We start from the raw sequence: 27,617 nt of genomic DNA, 5'->3' as shown, positions 1-27,617 counted from the left end.
TAACGGGAGCATATACACTGTAGACTTTTTGCTTGGATTGGTTGCAGAGGAAAGAATTGGCTGAATCAGGCTACAGTAGAAATGGGGTTTGTTTCTGAAGTTCTTAGTGGGTTTTAGTTTATTTTTTTCCCCCAAAATGTCAGTTACAACACTCCATGCATCCGAATGAATTCCCGTTCGTACTAACTGGGTGAGCTGGGGCCCTTTCACTGGCGTACAACGGCTGAAATGCAGCTGCGCCCCGCGTTCTGGGCGTTACACAGGAACGTTAAGGAACATGCCCGGGTGTTGGCACGGGCCGCGGGGCCACCGGCTTGAGTACCGGGCACCCGCGGTTCGCTGCCCGCCGCCTGGCGTTCGGTGCCCCGAGCCCCCGGCACACGGCACCGAGACACTCGGCTCCTGCTCTCCCAGCGCGTTTTACTGGCAGAGGGCTGGTGCGCACCCGGTGCCCGTGGCCACCCGCCGGCCGCCGCGCAAGGACAGCCTGCAGCGGGCCGGGCCGCCCCGCCGGCCTGCCCAGCCCGGCCCCAGCTCCCGGGCAGGGACGGGACGCGCCGGCCCCGCGGTGGGGCTCCTCTCACGGCGGCTCCTCGCAGGGCGGGACGGCGCCGGCCGCGGCACGGGTTACATAACAGCGCCCGCCGGGCCGGGCCGCGGCGGCGAGGGCGGGCCCTCCGCGCAGCCCCCGGAGCAGCGGGGCCGTTGCTAGGCAGCCCCGCCGAGGGTGGGTGAACGCCCGAGCGAGCGGCGGCGACAGCGCAGGGGGCACAGAGACCCGCGGCCCCTCGGGCTGCCCGCGGGGGACACGCCGGCGGCGGTGAGTGGGGCGCGGGCCTACAGCGCTGCCGGGGGCGCCGCTCGGGGCCTGTTGCCGGTGCTGGGGAAGCTGGGGGGCAATAACGGTGAGGCGGCGGCGCCTTGGGACTGCGGCGTCCTGTCCCGTCCCGTCCTGTCCCGCCGGGGGGGGAGGGAGGGAGGACAGACGGGCGGGCGGGCGGCGCAGCGCAGCGCAGGCTCGGCTCGGCTGGGCTCACTGACAGCCCGCCCGGCGCCCAGACCCGCCTCCTGTTGCTCGGCGCTGCCCCCCCGCCCCGGCCCGCACCGCCCGGCCCCGGGACCGGCGCGGCGGGGTGAAAAGTCGCCCAGGCAGCGGGCGCCCGGCCCCGGCGCGCGCCTTGCCGTGTCCCCGAGCGGGCCGCCCCGCCGCACGCCTGCGGGCTGCCCTGCGGGGAGCGGTTGCGTCGGGCACGGCCGGAGCCGCGGAGCAGGAGCGGAGGCAGCGCCGATCCCCGGGCGGTATGGGAGCTCCCTACGTACCGATACGTACCGTAACGTAGCCGCAGCAATGGCAGCGCACCTCCCTAAATAACGCGCGCTAAGCTTTTATTTCACTTCTTTATAAAAACCGCGTCTGCGAGCGAGTAGCAGCCTGGTGGGAGCGCTCGGCGGCGTTCCGCAACTTTTCCTGCCCCGCTGTCAGGCTCTTGCCGAAGCCGGTTGCTCAGCACTACTGTCACATTTCTTCAGCTCTAGGTCCCCGCTGCCAGGACGCTACCGCAGTTCGCAAACTCCTCGGTTCTCTCCTACCCCACCGCTATCCCCTTAAGGACTGTACATATACTCTAGCTTGGCTCTGATTCCCCGTAAGCAGCTCTGAGCTTGTCTCCCTTTTTCTTCCTGAACAGTTAGGTTTCCCAGTTTTTCCCTAACAGCCCCTACCCTCAGTTTTAGATTCTGTGCAACTCCTGTATGTAAACACCCCAGCTCCAGTGTGTAGTAAGGCGTCAGTTTCTCATACAGTGGCTTCTGCCATCTCTTTTATTCCCAAAGCCTTATTGGTTTGACCTGTGTGAATTTAGGTCTTTGTCCAGGAAAATTTTATTCCTAGAAATAGGTCTACTTGGATAGGTTAACAGACTGAAATCTGCAGGAATTATGAATGTGTATGACGATTAATTGTGAAAATGGTGGTTGTAAGACACTGCTTTCTTTTGCAAGTTCACCAGAGTAGGATGCCTGCCTTCTCCTTTGCCTCAAATCTAAGCCTGGCTATCTTAAATCATTAAGGAAAAATAATATCGCTATGCTACTCTTATCAGCTCCTTGCTGCTACTTTTGGATGTTACTTTTAAGCCCTTAGCATGCTGCATGCCATTTGCAAATCTTTGTACGCAGTGGTTGTTTTCTGGGGAAAGAATTTTAAAAATGCAACAAAACTTTAGAAGCTGATTGGTTGCCTTCAAGTGTTTTCCATCTTTTTCTAAAAGTGTCTCAAATCTGTGGGTTGTTGAAATGCACATCAGCTTGGCACAGTCTCTGGGCCTGCCAAGTGTGTGAGCCAGTTGGATCTCAAGGAAATGTAACTTGCTGCAGTGAGTCCCGTGGCGACTTTTATTTCAACAAGAAGCAAACATCTTTTGGTGAGTCACAAGGAACATTGTTCCCTACAAACTAGCTGTCAGGAAGTGGAGCCTGACAAAGCTGATGGGCTGTCTATAAAATCAGCTTTCCCTTACAGCCAGTGCTGGTTTTCATGTTCTACGTTGAATCATCAGATCCGGAGTCCTCTCAAATTCCTAAGGAAGGCAGAATTAGCTGCCATTGGGGGTGCGGTACTGTGGTCTTTGCCTCTTGTATTCCTTATTCTGATAGTTCCAGTTTGTTCCTTCAGCCACATATTTCACTGCTTCTCCTTTCCCTCCCATCCTGGGCAAGACTTTTACTGTGCTTCCAGGTCTGTTTGTGGTGCGTATGTCCTCTGTGCGGCCTTCATGAACTGACCCCGTTGAAAACAAGTGTCTAGCTTTTCCTCTTGTGTAAACCGTTTTCCTGTGCCCCTCCAGTTATCTGTGGCTCCCAAACCATACTAAAAACAAGTGTATACACTTGTGGATGCTTGGCCTCAGGATGCGGCTGCACCTGCATCCACATGACTTTGAAGAGCAGTGCCACTGCTTGAGGGGGTGCTCCAGACTTAGCATCTGCACCACAGCTTCAAAAAGATAACTAGCCTTCATTCTTTAGCATAGCATCTGTTGGAAACGAGGTGTATGCAATTCCTCAATACGTGTATACACATGCATCTTGGTATTTTCCCTTAAATAATACTGTATTGCCATTTCCCTGTTTCAACCTACTGTGACACAGACAGAACAGCTCCAAGGTAATTAAGTTCTTGCAAATTTTGTCAAAACAGACCAACACAGAAAAGCAAGTCTAGAGTCAGACACTCGCCAGTTCTCTCCAGTTTTTAGCTTTGTGACTGACTGATAGATTTGTAAGTGACTGCCTCCATTTCACAGTAAGATATTTGGTGTAGATGAATTTGGAGAAGGATTTTCTGGGTGAACACCTCTGAACTAGATTCTCCCTCAAAACTTGAAAGATGAATAACTCTGATTGGATACATTGTGTTTTGAACATGGAAACAGAAGATTTTAGTACAGTTCAGTGTAAATATTTAATCAACCGAGGAACACGGTTCTGTAGGAGATCTGATTTCCTCAGTTGTGCTGGTCACAAAGCGCTTTGTTTTTATGCCTCTGCATCTCCAAGGCACAGCTCCTATCTTTGTTCTGCCAGGCACACATTTGCGCAAGTACATCAAGTACAGAAGGGCTATGATCTCAGCTAGTGTCTTTAGAGCTATTTTATTTTTACAAAAGTGGCCAACAGTTTCAAGACCTATTGAATGTCATCATATAAGCATAATTCCCTTGAAACCAACCAAAAGTCATGATCCTCATCCTGACGCAGAATAATGTATTCCTTGATTCAGCTGGTAGGGCAAATAACAGATCATTTGTAGCAATGACAAGATACTGGATTTTTGGTTTTGTTTGGGTTATTTTTAACTGTTAGTCCTTGTCAACTCTAGATGGGATTTTGTGGTGCAGCTATGACTTGTCCTGGCAAACTTGTTCTATCATATATACAGGTGCGATGATGTCCTTAGAAAGGGTCCTTTTACAAGTGTGTTGTACATGTCCACTTAAGGATTGTGGGGTAAGTGTGAACCCTGGCAATTCAGGCATGTGAAAGGAAAAAGCCACATGGTAACAGGAAAAAATTCTTGAGCTCCAGGGATGTTAACAGGGGGTGTAACTGGCAAGGGAGTTTCTTTACTTGGCACAGTTATATGAAGACAAAGATATTCAGGCATCTCAGATCAACAGGAATAAATACCAGGTTCCCAAATACCTCTCTGAGTCTGGCTAAAAACCTTCCTGCTGTCTTTAGAGGTGTAAATTGTGGAATACTTTTATTCTTCAGGGAAGATACCTCTTAAGGTAGTGCCTACTGGTGGTCAGTAATGTCTCAGCTTTCTCAGGCTTCACTTCACTGCAATTCTGTGAAATTGAAAAATGCAAAGCTGGTGTTCAGGGTCTTTTTTGATCGTGTGGGTCTGCTCTGAAAACAAGTGAATGGCAGGATTTGTGCCTTTAGTTAATATTGATTAAATAAAAGTACTCTGAAATGATAGGAGAAAAACTGAAAAGTGTTTAGAACTCAGTGTTTAAAATTCAAAACTCAGCTTGATACTGTTTAATGTTAAGCCCCAAACTACACATCCTTGAAATTTGCTGAAGTTTTGGTCTGAAATGTAATTCCATTGCCTGCAGCTGATATTGGCATATGCATTTAGGAAGGCAGAATTTTCTTGTAACGGTTCTTCCAGGACCAGCTCCACTATTGTCAACATCGACTTAAATAGAATTTTGTTCTTTTGTTTGAAGATTTACTTTTCTTGTTTGTTCTCTAGTGTTTGACTGTTTAGGACACAACAGTCAGAGTTTTAAAGAAACAGAGTATTTTTAAATGAAAGGGGAGAGCCTTCCGTAAGCATCTCTCCCTTACACACTCTTCTCTGGAGCTGGAGCTTCAAGCTGGTCCTTGCCTTCCATGAGAATTGGTGACTCTGCCACATCCTGACTTGCGACTAGGTGAAGGCATGACAAGCAGTAAACATGCTGTCTGTTAGACATTGCTGTTGGATTCACTGCTTTGTAGACTGCGTGAGCTGTTGCTTATCATGATATGTTTCTGTATTGTTAATAAATTGAATCACAGGATGGAATTTCCTGTACATAAAAAAATGACTCAAGGAGTTGTGAGCCCTGGTGTATTTAACTTCAGCTATCTGAAGTGGCCCCACCTCAATGTTGAGATAAAGATGGCAGATCTGACGGGGAAGGGAATTCTCGTTGATACCATATGTCTGGTTAATAAGCAATCTTTGATGTCTCTGTCTGTGCGCACAGCTTAATTGTATTCCAAGAAAAAATGCATTAATTTTAAAGATGATGTGGACTTACTTGTTTCCCTTTGGAAGAACTGACTTTTCATGTCTCTGTTGGTACAAGCATCTTCTTTCTGTTCAGAGGACATGGGCTTGATATGAAGTTCTTCATATCAAAGGACTTCAAGGGAATTTCTACTTTGAACATATTAGGCTGGGGATTAAGTGGCAGTCTCAGCCTTGGGATTTCGCTGAACTTTATGAAATAACATACTGAAAGAAACTGAAGGGGATAGCCAGAAACAAGGAAAACCATGAGATTGTAATTGCTTGGAATACAGATATCAAGCTGTGGCTTGCTTGTTTTGCTCTTGATTAGTAGTTCTTTAGTGTTATTAAAGGGTGAAATAATCGTTGTTACAGTTGTGCTATGCAGAAAGCCTTTTCAGAAAGGTGGCAGTAATACTTGGGAGCGCAAGATGAATGAGAGGCCCATGTGGGATAGCTCTTGCTGGGGGACTTACTGCTGTTATATTTAGTAGATATAGTGCCTGTCACCGGGGAATCGTAGAAACACTTTACATAAGGATACATACTGCTCCCCTTGCAGCTGATAATGATGGTAATAATAGAATATACTATTTCAGCTGGAAGGGACCTACAACAATCACCTAGTCCAACTGCCTGACCACTTTCAGGACTGGCCAAAAGTTAAAGCATGTTATTAAGGGCACTGTCCAAATGCCTCTTAAACACTGACAGGTTTGGGTCATCAACCACCACTCTAGGAAACCCGTACCAGTGTTTGACCATCCTCTCAGTAAAGAAATGCTTCCTAATGTCCAGTCTAAACCCCCCCGATGCAGCTTTGCCTGTCATAGGTTTGGTCTATGATGCTGAAGGAGCGTGTACAATCAGAGGTTTAAAATGGCACCAGTGATGTTGAGTGCTTCATGTGTTGTTGAGTCTGGCACTGTCTTGTCAGAGGCTATGCTTGAAAAATAGATGCTGCTGAGAGCACCACTGTCTCCATCTGTGAAGTGAGGACACTACTAACATCCCATCTTACAGGGTACGCTTGATGTGTGTGGCAGCTGCACTGTAGGTACCAGGTTGGAGGGTGTCACAGGTGAGACAGAGTAAACCACCCATAGTGTATCTGGATATTTGGGTTTATTTAAAAACCAACAAGACTGGAACTTTTACTCTATGAGATTCTCACACACTGACTCACCTACTCACTCAGCTGGACTGACACAACAGTAATTAAGAGGGTAAGCTGTGAAAAAAGTGTAGGGGTTACTTTTTTTCTCTCCACTTTTGTGGAGAAACAAAAACTTTTCTCTCAACCTTACATGGAAGTGATACATGAATCAAAGCAGGCTTGTCTTTTGTTTTCCTGCCATTATGATGGGGCAATCCGAGCAGAAAAACATGGTGCCTCTGACTGAGGAGTAGTTTAAGAGATGTAACCACTGGTCTTTATCCAGGCTTTGTACCCCGTTGTCTGTACAGCCTGAAGAGGTTCAGGGAAGCTGAAGGTGGGAAGTGTACAGGCACTGATGTACCCACTGTGTTTTCAAGTCAGTTAGAGGGAAAGGCAGGGTCATGTGAGGATATGTGCCCCTGCCTTAAAGATTCTGTAAGTAAAAGAAACCAGTCTTTGGAGCTGTCAGTTCTTCCCCGGGCAGTGCATTTCCTTTAACTTAGATGACTGATCTTTTCTTAATGGAGAAATCTCTTTGCATGAGCAGTCTTGAGTCTCTGTGGGAACGTGGTAGTGGTTGTATGAATGGCAGGTGACAGTGGTTGGCAAAAGTAGGTGATGTTTCTTATGTAAGTCAGCAGAATTGGTCTATAGCTGCAGCGGGTTAAGCACAGGCTTGGTGTGAAGCACACAGTTAATAACGCTAGCTCAGAAAACACCAGAGAAGCACTGGGGTTAATTTAGATCTCCAGATAAAGAGAGCTCCGAAGGAAAAATTTTCTTGTTACCTTGTCTTTTAAGTCCACAGGAGTGAGGGTGGAAATCTTGGCTCTGTGATGATATTGCCCGTGGCTTCACTGGAGCCAGGGATTTCCCCATGTATTCTCAGATTATAGACCTGCCATTAGTTGTTCTGTCAGTGGGCGCATGCTGCTGGTGTGAAATACCAATCTACAGAAAATTTCTTCAATCTGAAAGAAAGGAAAAAATTTCAAACTTCTCTGTTTTGGTGTTTTTTTCCCCTACAAGATAAATTCCTGTCTTATAGAATGTTTTCCCCCTCCTCTCACATCCTTGTTCCCTAGTTACAACTTAATTATTTTAAGACAGTTTTGGTATAGAATTAGTTTCTTTACCCAGATTTTCTCAAATCCAACCCCAGGTATGACTGCTTTTCCTCTGAAGCACTTCAGTTGTAAGGCAATGCCATTGGCACTGAGCTCTTGGTCCAGATCTAAAAGTCCTTGTCAGAAAAATGGCCCCGTTATGGAAAGCCCCAAAATGATTGTTCCCTGCCCCGAGAGAAGCTCATGGGTAAGTGTAGGATCAATAAATTAATAACCAGGGAGACAAAGAAGAAGGAGGAAAGAGAGTGATGGTAAAGCGGTAAGAGGGAGTTACTGTCTGGAGGTGAGGGAGCAGGAGTGTGTCCCTGGCATTGCCTGGCAACTGCCTGCATCCTGGGTTGTGTGGGGCAACAACAGTTGTGCCACCCCACCGCTGCCTGAGGTATGGCTAGCTTTCATCACTGCGCACCAGCCTAGATCTTGCTGTGCACACCCCTGTTTCGCCTGCAGTGCAAGATACCTTCTCCAGTGCCATGGAACATGAGTAGGAACATCTTTTGTCCATTTACAAAATACGCCTTCTTCAGGCACTCCCTTAGAGGTGTCTCTTGTCATGATGCTTCTACACCATAACCACCTGATGGCAGTTACATAGCTTGGGATGGGGCTACCAGCAACCTGAAGGATACTCTTGCCTTCAGCATTACTTTTATTTCTCCTCTCCCCTGTTTGCTTGTCCAGCTGTTGTGTATTTTGAGAATACATAACCATGGAGGAGGGCTGGTACTGTCATTCTGGTCTGTAGGGCGAAGTAGCATTTGCTGTCTGATGAAAGAGCTGAAAGTGCTTATAAAAAACATTTTTGTAAGTAATTACATGAATACATTTAATCCTAATACTTTAAATGCCACAGTTTTTTGTTTTTTTTTTTTTTTTAATAAAGCCCTGCTAGTGTTGAATAGTTGTAGTTAGTCAGTGCTGAGGAATTTACCTGGGTGTGAACAGGCTGCTTCAGTGTTCCACGTGTAATTGTTTTCTATAGTGTGCCCTTCTCGTGTCATCTATCACTCTGGTATTTACGAAGCACTTTTAGGTTATTGCTACTGGCAGGTTACACCTTATTTTGGGGATTTGCAAAAGGTGTTTTCTTCAGTTAAGCAAGTATAGCAGCAGCTAACCCGCATCTCAGTTCTTTTAGTCTTGCGCAAATCAGATCTGACATTTTTCAGGTTTGGTTTTGGGGGTGGTGGGGTAGTGGGGTGGTTTTTTGGTTAGTTTTTTTTTGGTTTTGGGGTTTTTTTTGAATGCTAACTGGTAAAGTCAAACCACTTTTTTTCTTGTTGAGTGGGACAGTGCATAATGACTACCTCAGCCTGATCTTTCAGATGCTCATCTTGCAGGTGGGACACCTGAATCATTAGGCTGTGCCTAATGATTAGGTTCTGCATAATGATTCATTATTTACACAGAGTGAAATTGTACCAGAGAGACCAAGAACTTGACACCGGTCTGTGCCACCCCTGCCAGTACCTCCAAGCCCAGTACTTAGGACAACCTGAATGCTTTACATGGGTGTTCCTTTGTTGAAAAATCCTTTCACAGCCATTCCAAACCAGATTCTTTGGGGAGTAGGAATTGCATGGACAGTCCCTTTGTACCAATGTTATTCTAATTTGGAATTAAATATAGTTAGAAAAACGATCTTCCCCAGAAGATGGATATTTTGATTCCCATGCATCCCCAAGCTGTATTTCATTTGTTACCAAGAGAGCAGCTTCCACCTTTGGCAGTCTATGATACCAACCTCCACTAATGCTTGGCAGACTTTCACCTTGGCACTTCCATGCTTTTTCTCCCAGTCGTGTCCTCACATCTAATCCTTCCCAAATCCATGTCATGGCCACCTCTCTGATTCCTCCTTAAAACTCTTTTGCTGCAGTGTCTATGGAAATTTGACCATGGTTTGGCAGCTGCTGCTATGCCGGTGGCTTTTCATGCTGACTAATACCGCCTCGTTGCTCCTATGTGTGTCCCGTCTGTCTGTATCCATATTCTGCCTCTTCTGCCTCAGCAATAACCTCAGCAAATTGGACATGCCACTGCTGCTCTACATGTGCGTCCTGCAGCATGGTGGTAGGACCTGGGCCTCTACAGAATCGTAAGAATATATAACACAGTTGTAATAGTCTTCTTGGAAGAAAATTTTTTATTCTGCTGCTCTGTTTCCTACTTGAGGGCTTTCATAGCTCTTTGTCAGAGCTCAGATAACGCTTTATAATTTATAGCCCATGTAACCCTACTGGGGTGACAACTTCTGTCTCCTAAACAGTTAGTGACCTGGGAGATCACTGTCTGTTCAAAGATGCAGATGACTAGTGGGCAATGAGCCCAGTCTATCCAGAGTATCATTTAAGTACAGTAGGTTAATCGGTGGGGCAGTGTAGTCGTGTATCTCCATGGGCTGCACTGGGTTTGCAGAAATATGTTTGCTTTGCAGTGCCTACAGACTGTCAGGTAATCTAAGATCATCTGGCTGGTTTTCTTAGAGATGTAATTGAATCCATTTTCGAACATAGAGATGTCAGGCTAAAGAAGGGGCCATTCAAATGCTTTCCTCTGCCACAACAGAAATGATAGTTGGCCTGAAGAGTGGGAAAACACTGTCCCATCCCTCACTGAAACTGAAAATTGTGTTCTTTGTATGGGAAACAGGGGAATGGCAGGTCAGATGTCATGGGAACATTTGGAATATTTTGCTGAAACTGCAGTTTCCTTTGAAAATGTGGATAAAATGTAGAATCAAATTTGGTCTAAAGGGAATTATACTCAAGCGGTAATCTAGGATTTATATATTTAAAATACGTTGTAATACTAACTTACTGAAAGTTTTAGGGGGAGTGCTGCGTTTCTGACCATTAGTTTGATACTTTTATTGCTGCCTGTAGGTTGGGGCTGGCTGTACTCACCACAGTAGCTGCTGGGCTCCTTTGCTTTGTAGGTTAGTTACCCAAAGAGACCACTTTTTTAGAAGCTGATACGTATTGATGTTAGCCACATAAGCTCTGCTTCCTCAGTACTAGTAGTTTCAGTCCTTTTTCTTTCTTTTTTTTTTTTTTAAACAGGACTATGGCAGATTTACAGTGACTATGGAATTTTACCACAGGAGTGAGTGAACAGGGGAAAAGCATGTGAAGGGGTTCATTTATAGCTATTTTATACTCTACTGTTCATATAGCAGCACAGTCTTAAAACAACCCTGATTTGACTTTCAGATAAATGGACAGCTCTCCAGTTTGCATTTCCCCAGGCATTGTATATTTTAGACTGTAGGCTGATGTGTTTTGAGATGTTCTTATCATTTCTAAGCATTATTCATGTTAGCAAAATGCTCTCAAGACAGTTGGAAAACAACTGGTATATCCATTCCTTCTCTAGAGGTACTGACAGCGTTGCTAACTCCCAAGTTGTTCCTCCTCTCCTGTCCCTTGGTTTTTTTCCACCATTGGTGGCAAAATTCTGTGTTTGGCTGCAATGGGGTTACCATTGCACATGGGGGTCACAGCCTAGCCAAGGCTACTGGTCTTCAGTTAATCCTTTGTATTAGTAACTTCACAGGGTTAGCTTGATCAACAGTTTTTATTCCACTGCTGGTCTTCCACCTAGGTTTTCATCCCATCTGTGTTCCTCTCTTCAGTTTTTCCCCATGCTGTTCACTTGTGCTGCCCGATTCTGAAATGGGTGGAGAGGTTCATAGTTTTATCCCTGTTTGTATCTGTAACTTCTAATTTGGAAGTAGAATTTGAACCAACTTTTTTCTCCATGTTTTGCTTTCACTGATTTCTCCACCTTCCCTCCTTCTATTGTAGTACTAGAAATGCTGCTCAGTGTAGTACGAAGTGTGATACATAGCAACTGTAAAACCAGAGAGATTGTTGATGATACAAACTTGCTTTCTAAATTTACACCATTAGGATGATGCAAATGATGGGGGTGGCTAGACCAAACCAGTGGGTTTCACTAAATGTCTAGCAGCAGGTGTACCCAGTGGGATCGTAATTAAGGGAGAATGCTACTTTAAATTTTCCAATAATTTTTGGGAATCGGGAATGAAGATTCATCGTGTGCTCCATCACAAGAGACAGCTAACATCTGCAAAGTGTATTTCATTCAGCCAAATTGTGCAGCACTGGTGTTGCCTGAAAACAGTGGCTAACCTCTTTTTCACATTGCATGGTTGTAACTGAGAGCAGAATCTAGATTAGTGTGTCAGTTTGTGAAGGGAATCTCCTTCTAGAGAGCTGAGAGTAAAAAAGAAGTGGAAGATAAAGTGGAGAGGACCGTAAATTGTAATTACGTTAGAGCTTGAGCTAATGATTTCTGAAAATCCCAGCACTGATGTGTACCTGTCTGCACTTCTACCTCTTGCTGGTTTTCATGATGCATATTCTGGACTAATTCCTGTTCAGCAAACATCTGTCAGCCCTAATAATTTCAAGCATTAATCCTTACAGGAATTAACCAGCTTGTTAGCTAATGACCTGAACTAGATAGTTTCTGGGGATTATTGCTATTTAAATCTTACCTACCTTTCAAACAGTGGCAGCATGCCGTGCTGGATTTCTTTCTTTTGATTTTGGTTTGGTTTGATTTTTTTTTTCCCCTGGGCAGATATGTCTTTAGGTTGTCATCCCCTCTTTCCCTCCCACCACGTGTTAGGAGGCAGAAAGGAAATCCTGTGCTACCTCGATGTGAGCTCGGAGGAAGCTGCCAGTTTCTCTTTGCGCCAGACTTGCTCGTGCTGCCAGCCGTGCCAAACCGCCGTCATAACGCCCAGCAGAGGCCAGCCTGGACTGTGCTTGCCGTGCTGGAAACCCATCAGGGAACTTTGATGAAATCTCCACAAACTTTTACCTGCCCTTTTTTCCAGAATTCCTAGGATTTTGGTAAGATTTTTGCAAGGTTTGTTCCTTTTAATTAATAATGAAGTGAGATGGCTATGACCATGCAGCATGTCTGTATCTTTTGGCTCCTAATGACTTTTGAACTTGTTTTCAACTTTCCATTAAATTTGCCAGAGAGAGAAAAGCATCAAAGGTATTAAGTTCCTTGAAATCTCAAGGATTGGATTTATAATGAAAATGAAATAGAAACTAGTGCCTGCTGGGGGAGGACAGTGACTTAGGGCTCCGGCACTGCCCGGCACAAGGATGAGCCCATTTGCGCCCTTGTCTCCAGATAAAGCCCGCACCTTGCCACCTGCTTGGTGCCAGTGCCACAGGGTGCTGGCAGAGAAGGTGCGAGGATCTGGGGGCGAGAGCCTGTGCAATAAAATAAGGCCCAATAAACTGTTTTGTGAGCAACAGGTTGGGATGGGGAAGTCCTTCGTGTAAGGCAGGAAAAAAGCAGCAAAAATATGCCTACTGTGGTGCTCACTGCAAGGGTTGGAGGAAAGGGGCAGCTAGTGAGGGTAACAGAGAGGGTGTCTGTTGGGAGCGTTGCTGGCACTCAAGACATGATACCGGCTTTTACAGCCCCAAAATGTTCACCAAATTGGGAGTGCTGAGATCCGTTCCCTGAAGTTTGTTAATTAGCGTGGGTTTAAGTTCCCATGTATGACTGTTGAAACATGGCTTGGTGTTCTCAGTAAGTTAAAAAGAGCTTAAAGAAATTCAGTGTTTGTTTTTTTTTAAGTAGGGAGTACAGTTTGCACAAGCACTGTTGCTTGTGTTGTGCTCGTTGAGCCCAAACGTGGTCATTGGAGGCTCTTTCGTGCTGTGGTTTAGCAGTGGTCCCCTGTCACAGAGCTGGGTGCGTATTCCTCCAGGAAGGTGATAACGTGCTTCTCCTGTTCTCTGAATCAACCTCAAGCAAGGTACCTGCTGAGCCCTGATCTATGAATTCAAAGGGAAAATAGTGGGGGAAAATTCCAGGGGCATGAAGTGCCTTTAAAATACAAGTGTGTAGTATCTTTAAAAGATGGCTTTGGAGACTGCTGAGGAAAGATTATTATTTCTTTTAGAGCAAAGTTAGGTTTGTGCCATGATGTATATTACTCCTTGTAGAAGAATTATATATTACTTGGGTTATAGGAATTTATATCTTTACACCTTTTCCTTCTTTCAAGTGTTTGAGAATCCTTAGTGCTGTGACACGTCTGTCAGGTGATGTTTGTCAAATATGCCAGCGTGTGTGTAGAAATCCTTAGCTGATATAAACCCCTGTTGCTCTAAATGTATCTTTGTGTTAGCTCTCTGGCAACCAGTACCCTCAGAGATACGTCCCATAATATTTAGGGTGGGATTTTCAAAGTTGCTGAGAAGTGGGCCCTGAGGTCACGTTGGGGTCTAAATACAGCTGAACTGCCTGATCTTTTCAGGTGTTTGCAGGATTAAAAAAAAATCTTTGGTTTTGTATAGTATTACATTTCTAAAAGGTAATTAAAATTGAATGATGTAAGAGTGAGAAGAATAAACATTGGCTTTAGTGTTGCTGCTCAGAGTACTAATTATCTGTGACCACAGCTTTAAATAACTCTCTGGTCCTCCTCACTGAAGGTGGACTGCTGACAAACGTGGCTTACTGCTGGGTCCTGCTGCCACTTCACTCTGTTTCAGTTTTGATTAAACTCAGTAGGAGGAGATTCAAATCCCTTTTAGGTCTATAAACTATAGGATGCTTCAGTTCTCAGGCTAAAAAGACTACTGAAAAGGCAGTGCTGCTTCATCTTGGAGGCGTTCTTCATCCCTGTTGTGAAATCCTGGGCTGTCAGAGTGCTGGAGCTGTGGCCATGCTGGTCTCTGAACAGAACCGAAAGCGTGCTTGTACTCCAGCAGCTGCTGAAAGCAGAGATGCGGTCTTGCTCTTCAACCCACAGTGCCTGGCCAGCACGCACAGTGGGAGGGTGACGAAGACATGGAAACTGCAATAGCTCAGGCAAAAATGAGTCATAAGAAAGCAGCCTGTTTTATTCAATCCCAGAAATGTTCTCACTCACTCAAAATTAATTTAAATCCACCATTTTGCAGTGGTCTACTTTGTTTCTGAGCTTGGGGATGAGGCTGCTGGCAGTTCCAGTAGTGTATTTTGTTTGGGACACAGGCAGGCCTTGTTCACCCATGGGTTTGTCTGAACACAAACCAGTGCCATTTTGTATTATATATATATATACAATATATATAATATGAAGTCTGGCATTATCATTAACGCAAATATCACTTTAAATTATTTCCAGATTGCTGGCTGTTTAGATTTAGCTGTACTTACCATGCTGTATGTTTTTGACAGCATTTCAAGTGTTTAGTTCTTGCAGCAGTCATTTTTCTCTTTAGATAAACAGATCTTCCTGTTCCATACAGATTAAAATCTGCTAATTTTTCCATAATCATGTGCTTTGATCCCATAGAAAAATTCTTATTTCAATCAACAACTTAGTATTTAAAATTAACATTGTCCTAACTACTTTTTTAAATTCCAATGAATCTCACTTTCACCATATAAATATCTCATTAGCACCATCCTAGTGATAATGTTTTGAAAGATATATCTGAGAACTCTTATGTTTTGGGGAATCAGTCCTTCAGCAGTTCTTCTAAAGGGGGCAAAAGATACTGTGCAAGGAGCATACGTGTTAAGTACTGGCAAGTGACTTTATTTCTAGTAAATACTTGACTTTAAAAGTGCATTAGTTTAAAAGCTGTGTGCTTAAATTGTGTGCTCCCAGGTTGCACACAATTGCTTACTCAGAGGCATTTGACTGATGGTCAAATAAGATTTTAACACTGGTTTTGTAAGGGGGGTGGGGGTGGGAGCGAATTGTATATGCAGAAAAACCCTACATACAAACATGGAAACAGTTGTGTGGAAGAGGAAAGGTTACAGACTTGGAGACTCTTCAGGTTTGTAGGACTGTAGGACTCTTCAGGATGTGGGATTCCTGCAGAAGACAAGTTGTCCCACCTCTGGCATGGATCCTTGCTTGGAAATGCCCCTCTCTCACACTGATTCCCCAGGGAATTGCAGGGCTTTTAGCTCAAGGTGTCCCACAGGCAGATGGAGGTTCACTGCAATGCATCCTCTCTGCTGGTGTGAGACACACTTCTGAGTCCCAACACGTCTGCAGAGCCCATGTTGCGGCCATGTGCTCTAGAAGGGCTTGAGGATCTCTTTCCGAGTATCTCTGGCTTCAGGGGCTGGGCAGAGGATGTTGGATGGTGGAACCACCACAGCTTGCAGAGAGCACTGGAAACATAGTCTCTGCGGTCTCTAACAGCCTTGTCTTCCATCCACCGCTCCGTGTCCCTGAGTACACGCTGGCACCTTGCTTTCATTGCTGAGCCTCTTCTGATGTGTCACCTGTAATCCCTTTGGGACAGAGGTATTATCCTTTTAACCATAGGGCACTTCCGAGCGCAGGGTGCTGTGAAAGCCCTCTGTGTGAGCGGCTTAACACATTGGGGTCCTGGTAATGACAGTGGCCCTCGGGAGCTGCTGTGTGACAGACTGCGCACAAACAGGGAGAGCTGCTGCCAGCCAGCCGGGGAACATGGGCGATTTCTTACCAGGGTTGTGATACCAAACCAAAATTAAGCAGCACAGCTGGCGTGTTAAGAATCACAAGGAAGAATTACTTGGGAATAATCTACGGAGCAAAACTAATTTGCTGAATATATTTGGCAGTTAGTTGGGAATAACCACACCTTTGAGCAAATGAGATTATCTGTACAAAATATATGACCCACAAAAGAGGAACAATTTATCAGATGTATTATTCACTCTGAATTGTTCACTGATCTCTAGCCAAGAGGCAGATACCACAGAGGTTTATTAGTCAATATATCAATGCTGTGACTGGCACCCAGTATGGAGGGATCGTACAGTCTGTAGAGGACAAGTGGAAGATAATTAAATACATAAATTTTAGTCTCCAGAGACTGTGAGACTAATGCTGTTGGCTTGCAGTGCTTTTTTGTTGGCTGGCTGATGGTGAAACTCTTAGGGAGCTGAGGAAAGCTGAAACCCAGCCTACTTCAACAGCTGGGCACAAGTTGACCAGATGTAGGTTGCTGGTAAGCCTGCAGGTACCTTTCCAGGGCAATTTCCAAAGCAGATTCCCTGGCTCTGAAGAAACTATGTTGAAATTGTAGAGCAGAGGTGTTTAACCTGTGACTTCCCAGACTAAAGAGTCTGTGAATGGCAACTAGGAAAAAGAAGCCTCTTGTCATTAAGTTTAAAGTCACTAAATCTCTGTAGAGACAGTTGAAGGGGTATATATTAGAAAAGTTTGAAAGTCACTCTCTGCAGTGCTTATTAACTGAATTATCAGTTTTTTACTGTCCTTTCAAGTGTTTCCTCATTGCCTAGAGGCAAGAAACTAAGTGTCTTTGAACCTGAGATGTTATCTTTAAAAGGGATAGAGACAGCCTTACTCCCCAGGGGGGCTAAGTGAATAAGTGCTCTAAAGATTGTTGGATACCTCAATAATGTGGGCAGTGAAGATAAAAATCTAAACCAGACAGACATCTAATACTACTGTGGCTCGCTGGTAAAAAGGAATTCTAGAGCAGTACCGAAACCTGCATTTTACATGATCTCATTGAATCATGGTAGACCAGTCTGTCTTCCAGAGTGACCTGGCAGTGCAGAAGTGTGCGTGTGGAGTGTGTGGAGTGGGGAGAGATTGATAATTACAAGTCCTCACCTATACTTTTTACTTCCAAATTACTTGAAGATCAAAATGTATATAAAAAAATATGCTGTAGTTAGTTCTACTGTCATTCTTGATACTAAAAGGGGAGATAGCCCTAGGACCAAAGTCTGCCTTACTTGCACATGATGATTCTATTCAGATACAGAACTATTTTAAAGTTTTGGTCCCTTTTTTAGGAAATGGCTTTTTAGACCTGGGAATTACGTATTTTCCACAGCAGTCTTAGAAAGCAAAAAGATAGCCATATGCACTGGCTCTCAACCAGAGCCTGAAATTAATCTTTAAACAAATGGTTGGAAAAAATTAGGCTTTTTTGAGAGTTAACCTGTACAGAACATGTCTGCTTTTCAGTGTTTTGTATCAAATAGAGAATTGTCGGGTGTGATCATGTTGTGGCACAATGTCTTGCGTTAGCTAGAGGTGTCCTATGGATTGTGTTGTAAGGGAAAGGAAATGGTTATGATATGCATGAGTGCTGTATGTGCTCATGATGTTAGCATTTGTTGGTTGAAGGGGATGCTTGTGACTAGGATATGGCTGTGTTTATTAAAAAAACCCACTATTTATTCTCTAGCTCATTAATTAGGGCAAACAATTGCTGACTGTCATAAACAGTCACTGAACACAGCACAGGAAGAGGCTGTGTTGGAAGATGGCCAAGTTGTCAGGATTAATGTTTTGAGCTTCTAAAAGATTATGCTGGAAATAACACCGCCTTTTATTTGAAACCTTGAGGGCTTCTGCACCTACTCAGGCAGTTTTACTCAGTTCTGTGTGGGTGTGGCTACCCTGGAGGCTTTCAGTCCTTCGGCTGGTAAAGCATCAGCTACTAGTGACATGCTTCAAAATAGCTCCTCCTGGAGCAGAGCAAGAATATCCAGCTTTGGAAAGACACTGGTCAGTGCTTTGCCCCTGGCCTGTGCCAACAACTGACCCTCTGTTCCAGCCTGAGGCAGCTGGGTCAGAGTTCCCAGCTCTGCTCCTTCTCAGAGCCCTCTTGACAGTATCCAGGGAAGATGAAAAGTTATTAAATTATCTCAGATACAACTCCCAGAACCAAAATTGCTTCCACACTCATGCATTTGTATAAAATGTGACACAGACCAGTGTGAGTTTTTTAAATCCTTTTTTTTTTTTCTCATGTTCAAACCCAGAGCCAAATGGAAAGGATTATGAAAAGTTTGAAGTATTTCAATAATTTGAAAGTGGTCTCCCTAATGGTGAGTGATGTGAATTTCCTGGATCATTTTTGTACTTTTATTTTTGTAAGAACTGGGTTCTGGAAACTAGTCAAGTAATACATGAATATGGGAGTCCAAGACCTATTGAAAGCATTTGAAAGCCTGTGTTCTGTAAGTGTAGGGTTTAAAAAAATGTGTAACATGGGAGTGGTTGTGAGAAACATTTTAAGAAGGTTTTTTAAAACAGGAAAAAAGGAGCATGACTTGGCAGAGAGAAAATAGTATGTTAGGGGAACATGGCAAAATAATTGGATAATCCTAACAAAAAGACACTGCACTTGCAAAATAACTTTAAAAGATCTCAGTAGTGCATTACAAATATTAAGTAAGTAACTCTCACAATACTCTAGTGAGAGTTACTAGAGGCACTGGAAAGATTGCTGAAGTAACTGTACTTAAGGAAGAAGTGCTCAGAGAAATTTGGCCCTGCAAGTGCTGGGTGGATCATGTAGAAGATGACCTGTGCCTTTCACTGTGTCAGGGTCTGCCATGGAGACCCAGGCGCATCCCTGCCCCTCTGTGGCGCTGCTACCATTCCAGTGGCTCCAAGAGCTATAATGCAGAGCAGTCAGCTAATTAATTTATGTGCTTTTTCAGCAAGACTACTCCAAGACCACAGTTGATACAAGGCTGCCTCTGTACCTCTTCATCCCAGCCCAGCCCAGCATAAACCGGTCAGAGCTCAGGAGCTGAGCATGTTTCATAAGCAAAACCTGTCTTGCTGTTGCTTTGGATCCCATTAATTCGTGATGGGGTATTCTGCCTGCGGCCCATGGGCAAGCTAGAGGGACAGTGTGTGTGCCCCAGCACCCTGCCAGCTGCCCCTCCTCCTCAAGGAGTTTGGGAACAGGTGATGGGTCACAATCCTCTGAGTTCCCATCCTCCTGTCCTGGATACGAGCGGGAGAGAGGGGTCATGCTGATCTGAGGCAGGTGTGTGTTGCTACAGGAGTTTGTCTTTCTTCCCAAGGTGCAGATATCCTGTGCCCAAGCCACGGACAGCCCAGTACAAGCCCTGCTTGTGCTGCAGGCGTGCAGTGGGTCTGGCAGAGCAGCTGGGCAGGGGTTGAGGCATCATGGCCTCTGTGGCACTGAAACATGTGTGCCTACCCAGGTGCTGCCGACTGGTGTTTTGGGGGCCATGGAGAGCGATTCAGAGAAGGTAGGAAGGCTGGTGTTGTGGGAGAGGTTCAGCTAAAGGATTCTGGAGCTAATTTGTGTCTTACTTTCCTGTTTCTGTTCTATATAGCCTCTGGACATGCTGCAGGAGCTGTCCCGGGTCAGCGGTGTTTGGCACCCTGAAATATGCTTCTTCCTTACCTCTACTAAGTGACAGTGTTATTGCATTTGGACTTGTTTTTGCTCAGCTTCACATTATCTATGCCAGAATTTCTTATGCATAGTTATTACCCTCATTTAGTAACATATGTATAGAGATGCTAAATGCTTTCTGCAGTATAAATACGCCTTCCACTGTATGAATTAATACACCGATTCAAGTGGTATTAAAATGAAGAGCTGTTTTGAACAGCTACCTGCATTTGAAAATTATGATGATGGAAATATTTTTGTACTAATTGCTCAGAGGACTGCACCTGTGATTAAGGGGAGGCTTTCTGTGGCGCAGTGGGATCCTAGCGACTGAGCCCGTGGCCTGGGACAGGGGCTGTCGCACCACGGTACAGGTAGCCCTAACGGTCTGCTGCTGTTGCAGGATGGTGTGTGAATGCTGGCTTCGCACAGCTGAACCCCTCATGTCTGTTCCAGGAGCTGCTATGTCTCCTTTGTATTTCTTGTACTGATCAGAGTCTTGAATTTCATGTCCAGAAGTATTGCTCAATCATTTAGTCCCAATGATGCTGCAGAAATGGGGTAAATACTGTTAATTCATTAACATTCATGCAGCAGTCATTTATAGAATCATTTAGGTTGGAAAAGACCTGTATGATTATGAAAGTCCACATCTATGCATTTTTTAAACACTTCCAGGGATGGTGATTCCACCACATCCCTGGGAAGCTTGTTCCAATGTTTGACCACCCTTTCTGTGAAGAAGTTTTTCCTAATATCAAATCTAAACCTCTCCTGGTACAACTTGAGATTGTTTCCTCTCGTCCTATCGCTTGGAAGAAGAGACCAACACCCGCCTTGCTGCAGCCTCCTTTCAGGTAGCTGCAGAGAGCAATAAGATACCTCCTGAGCCTCCTCCAGACAAACATCCCCAGTTCCCTCAGCTGCTCCGCACAGGACTTGTTCACTAGACCTTTCACCATCTTCGTCGCCCTTCCCTGAACACGCTCCAGCACCTCTACGTCCCTCTTGTAGTGAGAGACCTAAACCTTGACACAGGATTCGAGGTGCGGCCTCACCAGTGCTGAGTATAGGGGGACGGTCACTGCCCTGGTCCTGCTGGCCACACTGTTTCGGATACAAGCCAGGATGCTGTTGGCTGCCTTGGCCACCTGGGCACACTTCTGGCTTGTGTTCAGCCAGCTGTCAACCAGCACCCCAGGCCCTTTTCCACCAGACAGCTCTCCAGCCGCTCTGGCCCAGCCTGTAGTGCTGCATGGGGCAGTTGTTACCCATATATCCCGGCTTTAGGAGTGTTTGCAAAAAAATAACAGATCTTGCCAAATTTCTGATAGTCAACAGCTCTTCCTCCCAAGCAGGCAAGAAGTCAGAAGACATACTTTTTCCTTGCATGCCTGGGAAGGCTCCCAAAAGGCTCTGGCACACCACAGCTGGCTCCGGCACACCACAGCTGGCTCCAGAACACCACAACCGATTGTTTCAGCCAGGGTGTGTCTGCCTGCTGTGGGGGAAGGAGGGAGGACAGGACACAGTCGATCTCGAGAGGCAGCCCAAATCCATGTCAGGTATTGCAGGTCATAACTACCATGTAATCTGCCTGGGCACTGGGTCAGAGTCTGTGCAAAATGTAATCGTCTTTATGGTGCTAGGTGTAGGAGTTACTTGGTCAAAATCGGTCAGTGATGTTATGCAGGCCATAGGAGCAGCAACATGTTTCTCTTCCTTTGCAAGCTGGTGATCTTAATATTGAATTAACATTTTTTCATGGTTTTGTGTGTTGGCTGCTTACATGGAACGCCTGTGTGTGTGGCATGGGTTTGTGTATCTGTGGGTTTTGGACAGAAAACCCTTGTGCTCACAGGAGAGCAGCATGAGGTCAGAGTGTGAGTGGGGGTTTGTTCAACAACAGTAGGTTTTCCACCGCTGGTTAACCATGTTTGGTTGCCCTCTACTTTTTGTAAGAAATAGGACTAGGGTAATGTAACATTCTGTACAGGCTACTCCATGACTGGAGACCTGAAGCCAATTTTAAATACGATATGGATGTTGCCAGGAATAGAAACCTGTCCCAGGAAATTAATGCCGCTCCTCATCAGAGTCTTTCCAGCAAATGTACTGTGAGTTTTTGTTTCACAATAGTATAACTGGAATGGCCACAGCTTACGCTCATGCATTCAGAAACTATTTGCCTAGAAATGTATGTATGTAACAAGGAAAGTTTAGGGGACAGTCCCTCTACAGCTACTGGATATAATGAGAATGTTAACGTGAAAATGAGTTGATCATTCAGCTATAAAGAGATGTGTGCTCTTTTCTGAGGGTTGGATTGTTATAGTTCAGAAACATCAGCTCTGGGCCAGTAATAGTTGGCAAAGGATACAACTGTCTAGCAGTCCGCTGAGAATAACATTACTCCTATAGCTGGCTTCATCCTTATGTCTCTAACTATTGTAAGTCAATTCCTTTAGCTTTGATTACATATCCTGTCATATTTTTTACATTTGAGAGAGAGAGTAGCTGTGTCATATCACAACACTCTCACTACATCCAGTACATCTTGTTCTATTCTTTAATCTTTTTGAGGTGAGGTCACACTTTTTAAAACTGCCCTCTGGCTCTGAGAGTTACAGCTTTGGGTTCTGCCCTGTCTGACATCTCTCACTTAGGGAGGAATTCACTCTCCCATGCAAATGCAGCTCCGCTTGTCTGCGCATGGAGGCCTGACCCAGCCTCTGCTCCAGTAATGCTGGTGGGTGATGCAGTAGCTGCTCTGTAGGTGCGGTTCTCTCACACTGTTTTGGGTCCTGTTGAGCAAAAAGCCTGCTGAAGGCTGAGAAGCAACCATTTAGACTTTCTGTGGCCTGACATCAGTGTTGTGCACATTAACATTTTGTTTCCTCTGGTCTAATGTGGAACAAGGTAAGCTGGGAGCTACAGGAGGGGACAGCTAAAATTGCGTGTATCCTTTTAGCTCATGAACAGGAACACACCAGCAGGATGGTGGGAAGCTTTCTGCCAGTGGGCAGAAGAAGGATGGCTCTCCCTTGTAAAGACTAAGCTGCTGAGAGTTAAAGTGGTTACAAAATGCCACTGGTCCAGATTCGCCAAGAGCTGTGCTCTGCCTCTCACACTGTGCACTTTCTTCCATGTGAATTGTTTCATGGAGACTGAGGGGCTGCTGTGGGATGAATTCTGCACAGCAAACTTGGGTTCAGTAATTAAGCCTCAAACTTTGCGCTGCAAGAATATTTCAGTGATGAATAACAAAGGGGAAGAACATTTTAATTCACAAGAGACACTGACTGCTTGGCTGGCAGTAGTTGTAGGATGTGATCCAAAACCATTTAATGTCAATGGCTATCTTTCTGTTCACTTCAGCGGAGCTGACCTACAGTGGGATTTGTTATGGTTCATCCTTATTAGTCAAGTTTAGGATGGCAGCGCCTAAGGGTGAGCGTAGGATGGCTCTTCTCTATTGTACAGGCACAAAGGAGGCCATCTGGGCAGCAGAGAATTCATGCTCTGAACACAGAAGACACAAGAGTACATCAACAGAGCAACCAACAACCATCATACCCTCCCACTGACTGGGAAGCAGCAATGAGAGAGGAAGGGGGAAATTAAAAGCTTGGAATAAAAGAGGTGGCAAAAGAAGAAATCCATCAGTGTTGATATTCCCATGTGGTGGCTTGTGAGTGGTTTGTCTTGGCAGTTGCTGGCCAGTTCCCATTGTCTGTGTATCCTGGATTCACTGCATGTGCAGTGAACCTCTCCATGGTCTCAGCAGAGCAAGTTAACTGAGGGCCTAAGCATCTGCTCCTGATCTCACCGGTTTTAAAGGGTTTGTATACCTCTGCGTTCAGCGTGCGCTGAAGTGTTTTGCTGGTCTGGTGGCAGGTACTCAATACATGTGCCTGGGAGGGCACTGGGAGAGTTTTGTACTGACTGGGCTCTGGGAAGAAGCAGAAAGTGTTTGTGACTGGTGTAGCCAATCTGGAATACACCACAAACACCAGATTAATCTCATTTGAAAACTCTGAATTAAATCTGCTTACTGAATGAAGCCTCCTACAGTTCCCCACCTTCTTTTTATTTCCTGGTATATTTTCATTTGGAAAAGCTGCAGTGTGAATGTGTTCTCTGTGCTGAACTGAATCGCGATACTGGTACATTTTTTGGTATTATTATTAAAAATGAAAGCCACAACATCATTAGATTTTCTCCCTTGCTCCTTTAGATTGCCTTGAATGTATTCCTGTTTAAGTTGTAAACAAAGCCTACTTACTTCCTTTCGTCATATCTTTTCAGCTTCTTCGAATGCAATGACTCAGCAGCTACAGGATGAATTTGACAGTAGCGTGGAGAATGCAGAAGCTTGGATGAAGGCCATCCAAGAGAAACTGAGGATCAATGACAACACCAAGGGACCTCGATCTGCCCTAGAAGCCAGACTAAGAGAGACCGAGGTAAGGGAAGAGTGATGGAGCGGTTCAGAGGTAGCTGTCACTGCTGGCATTGTTACAGCAGCTATTGCTGTGAACTCTGGAGTTTTCCACTCGGAAGCTGTCAGCTCCCCCTGCTTGCTGAAGTATTGGTCCTGTCTGGGTGGGTTTACATCAGTATTCTGATTTTTCCATCTGCAAAATGTTTACAGATGTCATAGAAAAAGGAAATTTGATATCACAGGCTTCCAAGCTTTTCAGATTGATTTGCAAAACTAGCAGCAGGTTTCACAAGTTAAAATGTTCATGCTTTCCTATGAGCATGCTCAAACCTGAAACAATTGAGTTGCTGCTTGCAATTACCAGATAGTGATTTGCAAAACTCCAGCATATAGTACAAGAGAATAAGATCACATTAGTGTTCTGTCTTCTGCAGGACTCTGGCACTGATAGAGAAAGATTGCATTGTCCTAGTAATGGGCTGTTGCAGAGTAATCACCTTGCCCTTTTCCACAAACCCTGACGATAACAGGGTTTACAGTTGCCCTTTATAATCTGTCTAACAAAAAGGTAAATGTTTTCATTTTTTTCTGGTCTTACTTAGTCTCGCATATAACACTTCTCACGGAGATCCCATTGCAGATTGTGCCTGCTGTCTTACTGTGATTTCACGTTCCTTACTTTAAAGTCTTATTAGATGTTATCTTGGTCTTGTAATCTCAAAGAGTGAAACACTCCTGTTTGCCCCATCTCTACGATTCATGATTAGAGGGAGTGGTGGTATTTTATGATTAACACTGAAACTATTTTTGTATTTATATTGCATTTAATTCCAACTAGTCTGTTCTTTGAATTAATTGGCCAAATCTTTCCCATCATTATTTACCCAAAAGTCTCTTTTTGTGTGTGTGTCTGCTTGTGTTTGGACTGCTGCTTCTGAAGTTTAACAACTCCAGAAAAATGTTGCAGGCTTACAGGGAGGATGAGGTAGTTTACATGATTGTACAGAAATGTCTTCAGCCTTTTTCCTTAACTGTGGCTCATTAGCGGCTGGATCTTGCTTCTGGCATAATATAAAGACTGTTCATGGAGTGATGGATGATGGCTAGACTTGCCTGTCAGTCATGAAAAACTGAACTATTTTGTCTTGGTCTAAGGATTTATTTCTGCCCTTGAATTATTTTCACCCATTCCTTTTGTCTGGGGAACTATAATATGTACACTCTCAAAAAACATTCAAGAAACACAAGAACTGAAGTAGGAAGAGTGGTAGTTTGGCAAAAGGGGTGCATTCAGGGCAGAGATAAGAAGATGTAAGTTTTAGAGGTTTGTGGTGATTTAATATGGCCTGAACTGAAGCCTGTTGACTTCTGTGGGCTTTGAAGGAGGTCTATAACTTGCAAAAATCATGTCAGAAAAATTTTTCAATTCAGACTTTGGAAATTCATCATTCTGAAGAATAAAAAGTGTCTGTTCTCTCTTCCTGTGTGCACATTATCCACCTCCTGCTCCATCATCCTGCCTCCTTTCTGGGCCTGGCTTTCCTGTCCAGCTCATGCGTCTTTGTGATGTGCTCACTGCTTCACCTATTGGCTGTTTTCAAATCCAGTGATCATTTTTCAGTTCCTTTTTTGCATCTGGCTTGATGGTTTTTTTTTATGCTTCCTTCCTGTGGTTTATTTTCTGTTAATGTGTTAGTGAAAATGCCAGCCAAAGATAGCAATCATTTAACAAAACAGATTTGAAAAAGAAAACTGCCTGTACAGCCACTGCTTTCTCTCCAGCTGTTGTTTGCTTTCACTTGCTAGAAAAATGTCAGGCTTAGAATACAGCTTTACTCTTAAATTCTTCCTGCTGGGAATTTTATTTTCTTTCCCTGCCCTACCCTTTGCCCTGCTTTCCTGGATTCTTTTACACTTTTCACAGTGGATAGTTCATCCAAGCACCTGTTTGTATGTCACATGCAGATGTGCTATGTAACATGCCAAAGGAACAGTCTTTTCCCAGAATGCGAGACTAGAGATCCAAAGGCCTGTGATTTGGTCTCACCTTTGCAATAACTGACATGATTTTTTTGAACAAATCCCATAGGCCTGATCTTTGCAAAAGGAGTTGCTGATTTTGAGGCTCTCAGTATATTCATTATAGAAGCCTTCTCCTCCAAACTTGAAAGCCTGCAGTTTGCCAGGAGTTTGTGGAAGTACAGCAAGGAAAGTTAATCTGATGGTATCAAAAGTTTGGATAACGTGCTGCTGAAAACTGACTTGCAAATTGGGACGTAATTAATGTGTTACATTGTACAGAACTTGTGCTGATTTTCCATCTCTGGGTAGAGGAAGAGAGTCTACTTAAATTTAGATGGCTTAACTTTCCGTTCCTGGCATTCCAATTTGTGAAAGATATACATTTTCACCTATTCATAACTTAGCAGTTTAGGGTCAAAGCAAAATTTGGTAGCAGGCAGAAAATTCCACTAGTTAATTTCTCTTGGCTTGTTTTCTAAGCCAACTTTGATTTGCAGTAGGAAACCTTTGTAATTTGCTTCATGATTTCTTATAGCAGAGCTTAAAATTGAGATGTTGCAGTATACCCTGTGGAGATTGCCTCTACATTCTTTGACAGGTGGGGGAGAATGACTGGCATGTGGGAAAATAGTGCTGTAACTTTATTACAGCAGTGGAAACACAGCCACAGGTATTTGATAGAAGATGATCTGGGTTTTGTAGCTAACTTAAGTGGTTTTCAGCCACTACGTGGTTTTCAAATAAATTCAGTTCTTTGGGATGTTTAAGAATAAACAAATCTGAAGAAAATGTCATGTTTTCCTTTCAGGAGAAGTTTTGCAGCAGATCTTCATGATACCTGGGTAAAAGCAAAGTTTGAGTTTAATCAATTACACTTGATTTCTTTTCATGCTTTCAGTCTCATTTGTTTTTCTTGTAGAAAATACGTGCACTGGAACCAGAAGGCAATTTGAAAATAGACTTGATTCTTGTGAAGGCAGATGCTGCTCTTCGCAGCGTCAGTGAGGATAAGAAGCGTGAGGTGCTGTCTAAACTGAAAGCCGTTAAAGCCTTGTGGGAAGAGACAGCCATATACATTACTCACTGTCACAGGTAAGACAAAGGTACCCTTTGCACAAGGCTGCTATTTCGTGTGTTGAGGCAGTTGTCTCATCCAGTGCTTCCATAAAGTGCTTCCTGCCTCTCCCTGCTGCCTGGATTGTTGACAGCAATCACTGCTAATCCCATTCCCATGAACACATTGGGGACAGTGTGGGGAGAGAGGGTCAGAGGGACCTCAGTGCTCTCTGCCTTCACAGCCCAGCCCACCTCATGGTCTGGAATGGTAAATTGGGCCAGGACAGGGACGTTGGTACAGAATGTTCACTCCCTGGAGCAG

At 44.5% G+C, this 27,617-nt stretch overlaps 1 protein-coding gene across 7 annotated transcripts in view; it reads left to right on the top strand.

The window, feature by feature from the left end:
• Positions 1 to 27,617, top strand: part of SYNE3 (spectrin repeat containing nuclear envelope family member 3) — a 94,559-nt gene that overhangs the window by 15,848 nt on the left and 51,094 nt on the right. For 2 of the 7 annotated variants that reach the window (XM_055816377.1, XM_055816045.1), the window contains exons 1-4: positions 2,303 to 2,423; positions 12,185 to 12,459; positions 24,082 to 24,239; positions 27,159 to 27,331. In XM_055816377.1, coding sequence (XP_055672352.1) covers positions 24,096 to 24,239; positions 27,159 to 27,331 — 317 coding nt within the window. In that variant the 5' untranslated portion in view covers positions 2,303 to 2,423; positions 12,185 to 12,459; positions 24,082 to 24,095. Of the gene's footprint in view, positions 1 to 617; positions 821 to 1,138; positions 1,300 to 2,270; positions 2,424 to 12,184; positions 12,476 to 24,081; positions 24,240 to 27,158; positions 27,332 to 27,617 lie in introns of those variants that run through there. The other 5 variants (XM_055816442.1, XM_055816239.1, XM_055816119.1 and 2 more) reach the window with 5 other exon arrangements.

The sequence above is a fragment of the Falco peregrinus genome, chromosome 1 (genome assembly GCF_023634155.1).
Source record: "Falco peregrinus isolate bFalPer1 chromosome 1, bFalPer1.pri, whole genome shotgun sequence".
NCBI classification, from domain to species: domain Eukaryota; kingdom Metazoa; phylum Chordata; class Aves; order Falconiformes; family Falconidae; genus Falco; species Falco peregrinus.
This window is presented reverse-complemented; position numbering and strand designations above follow the sequence as displayed.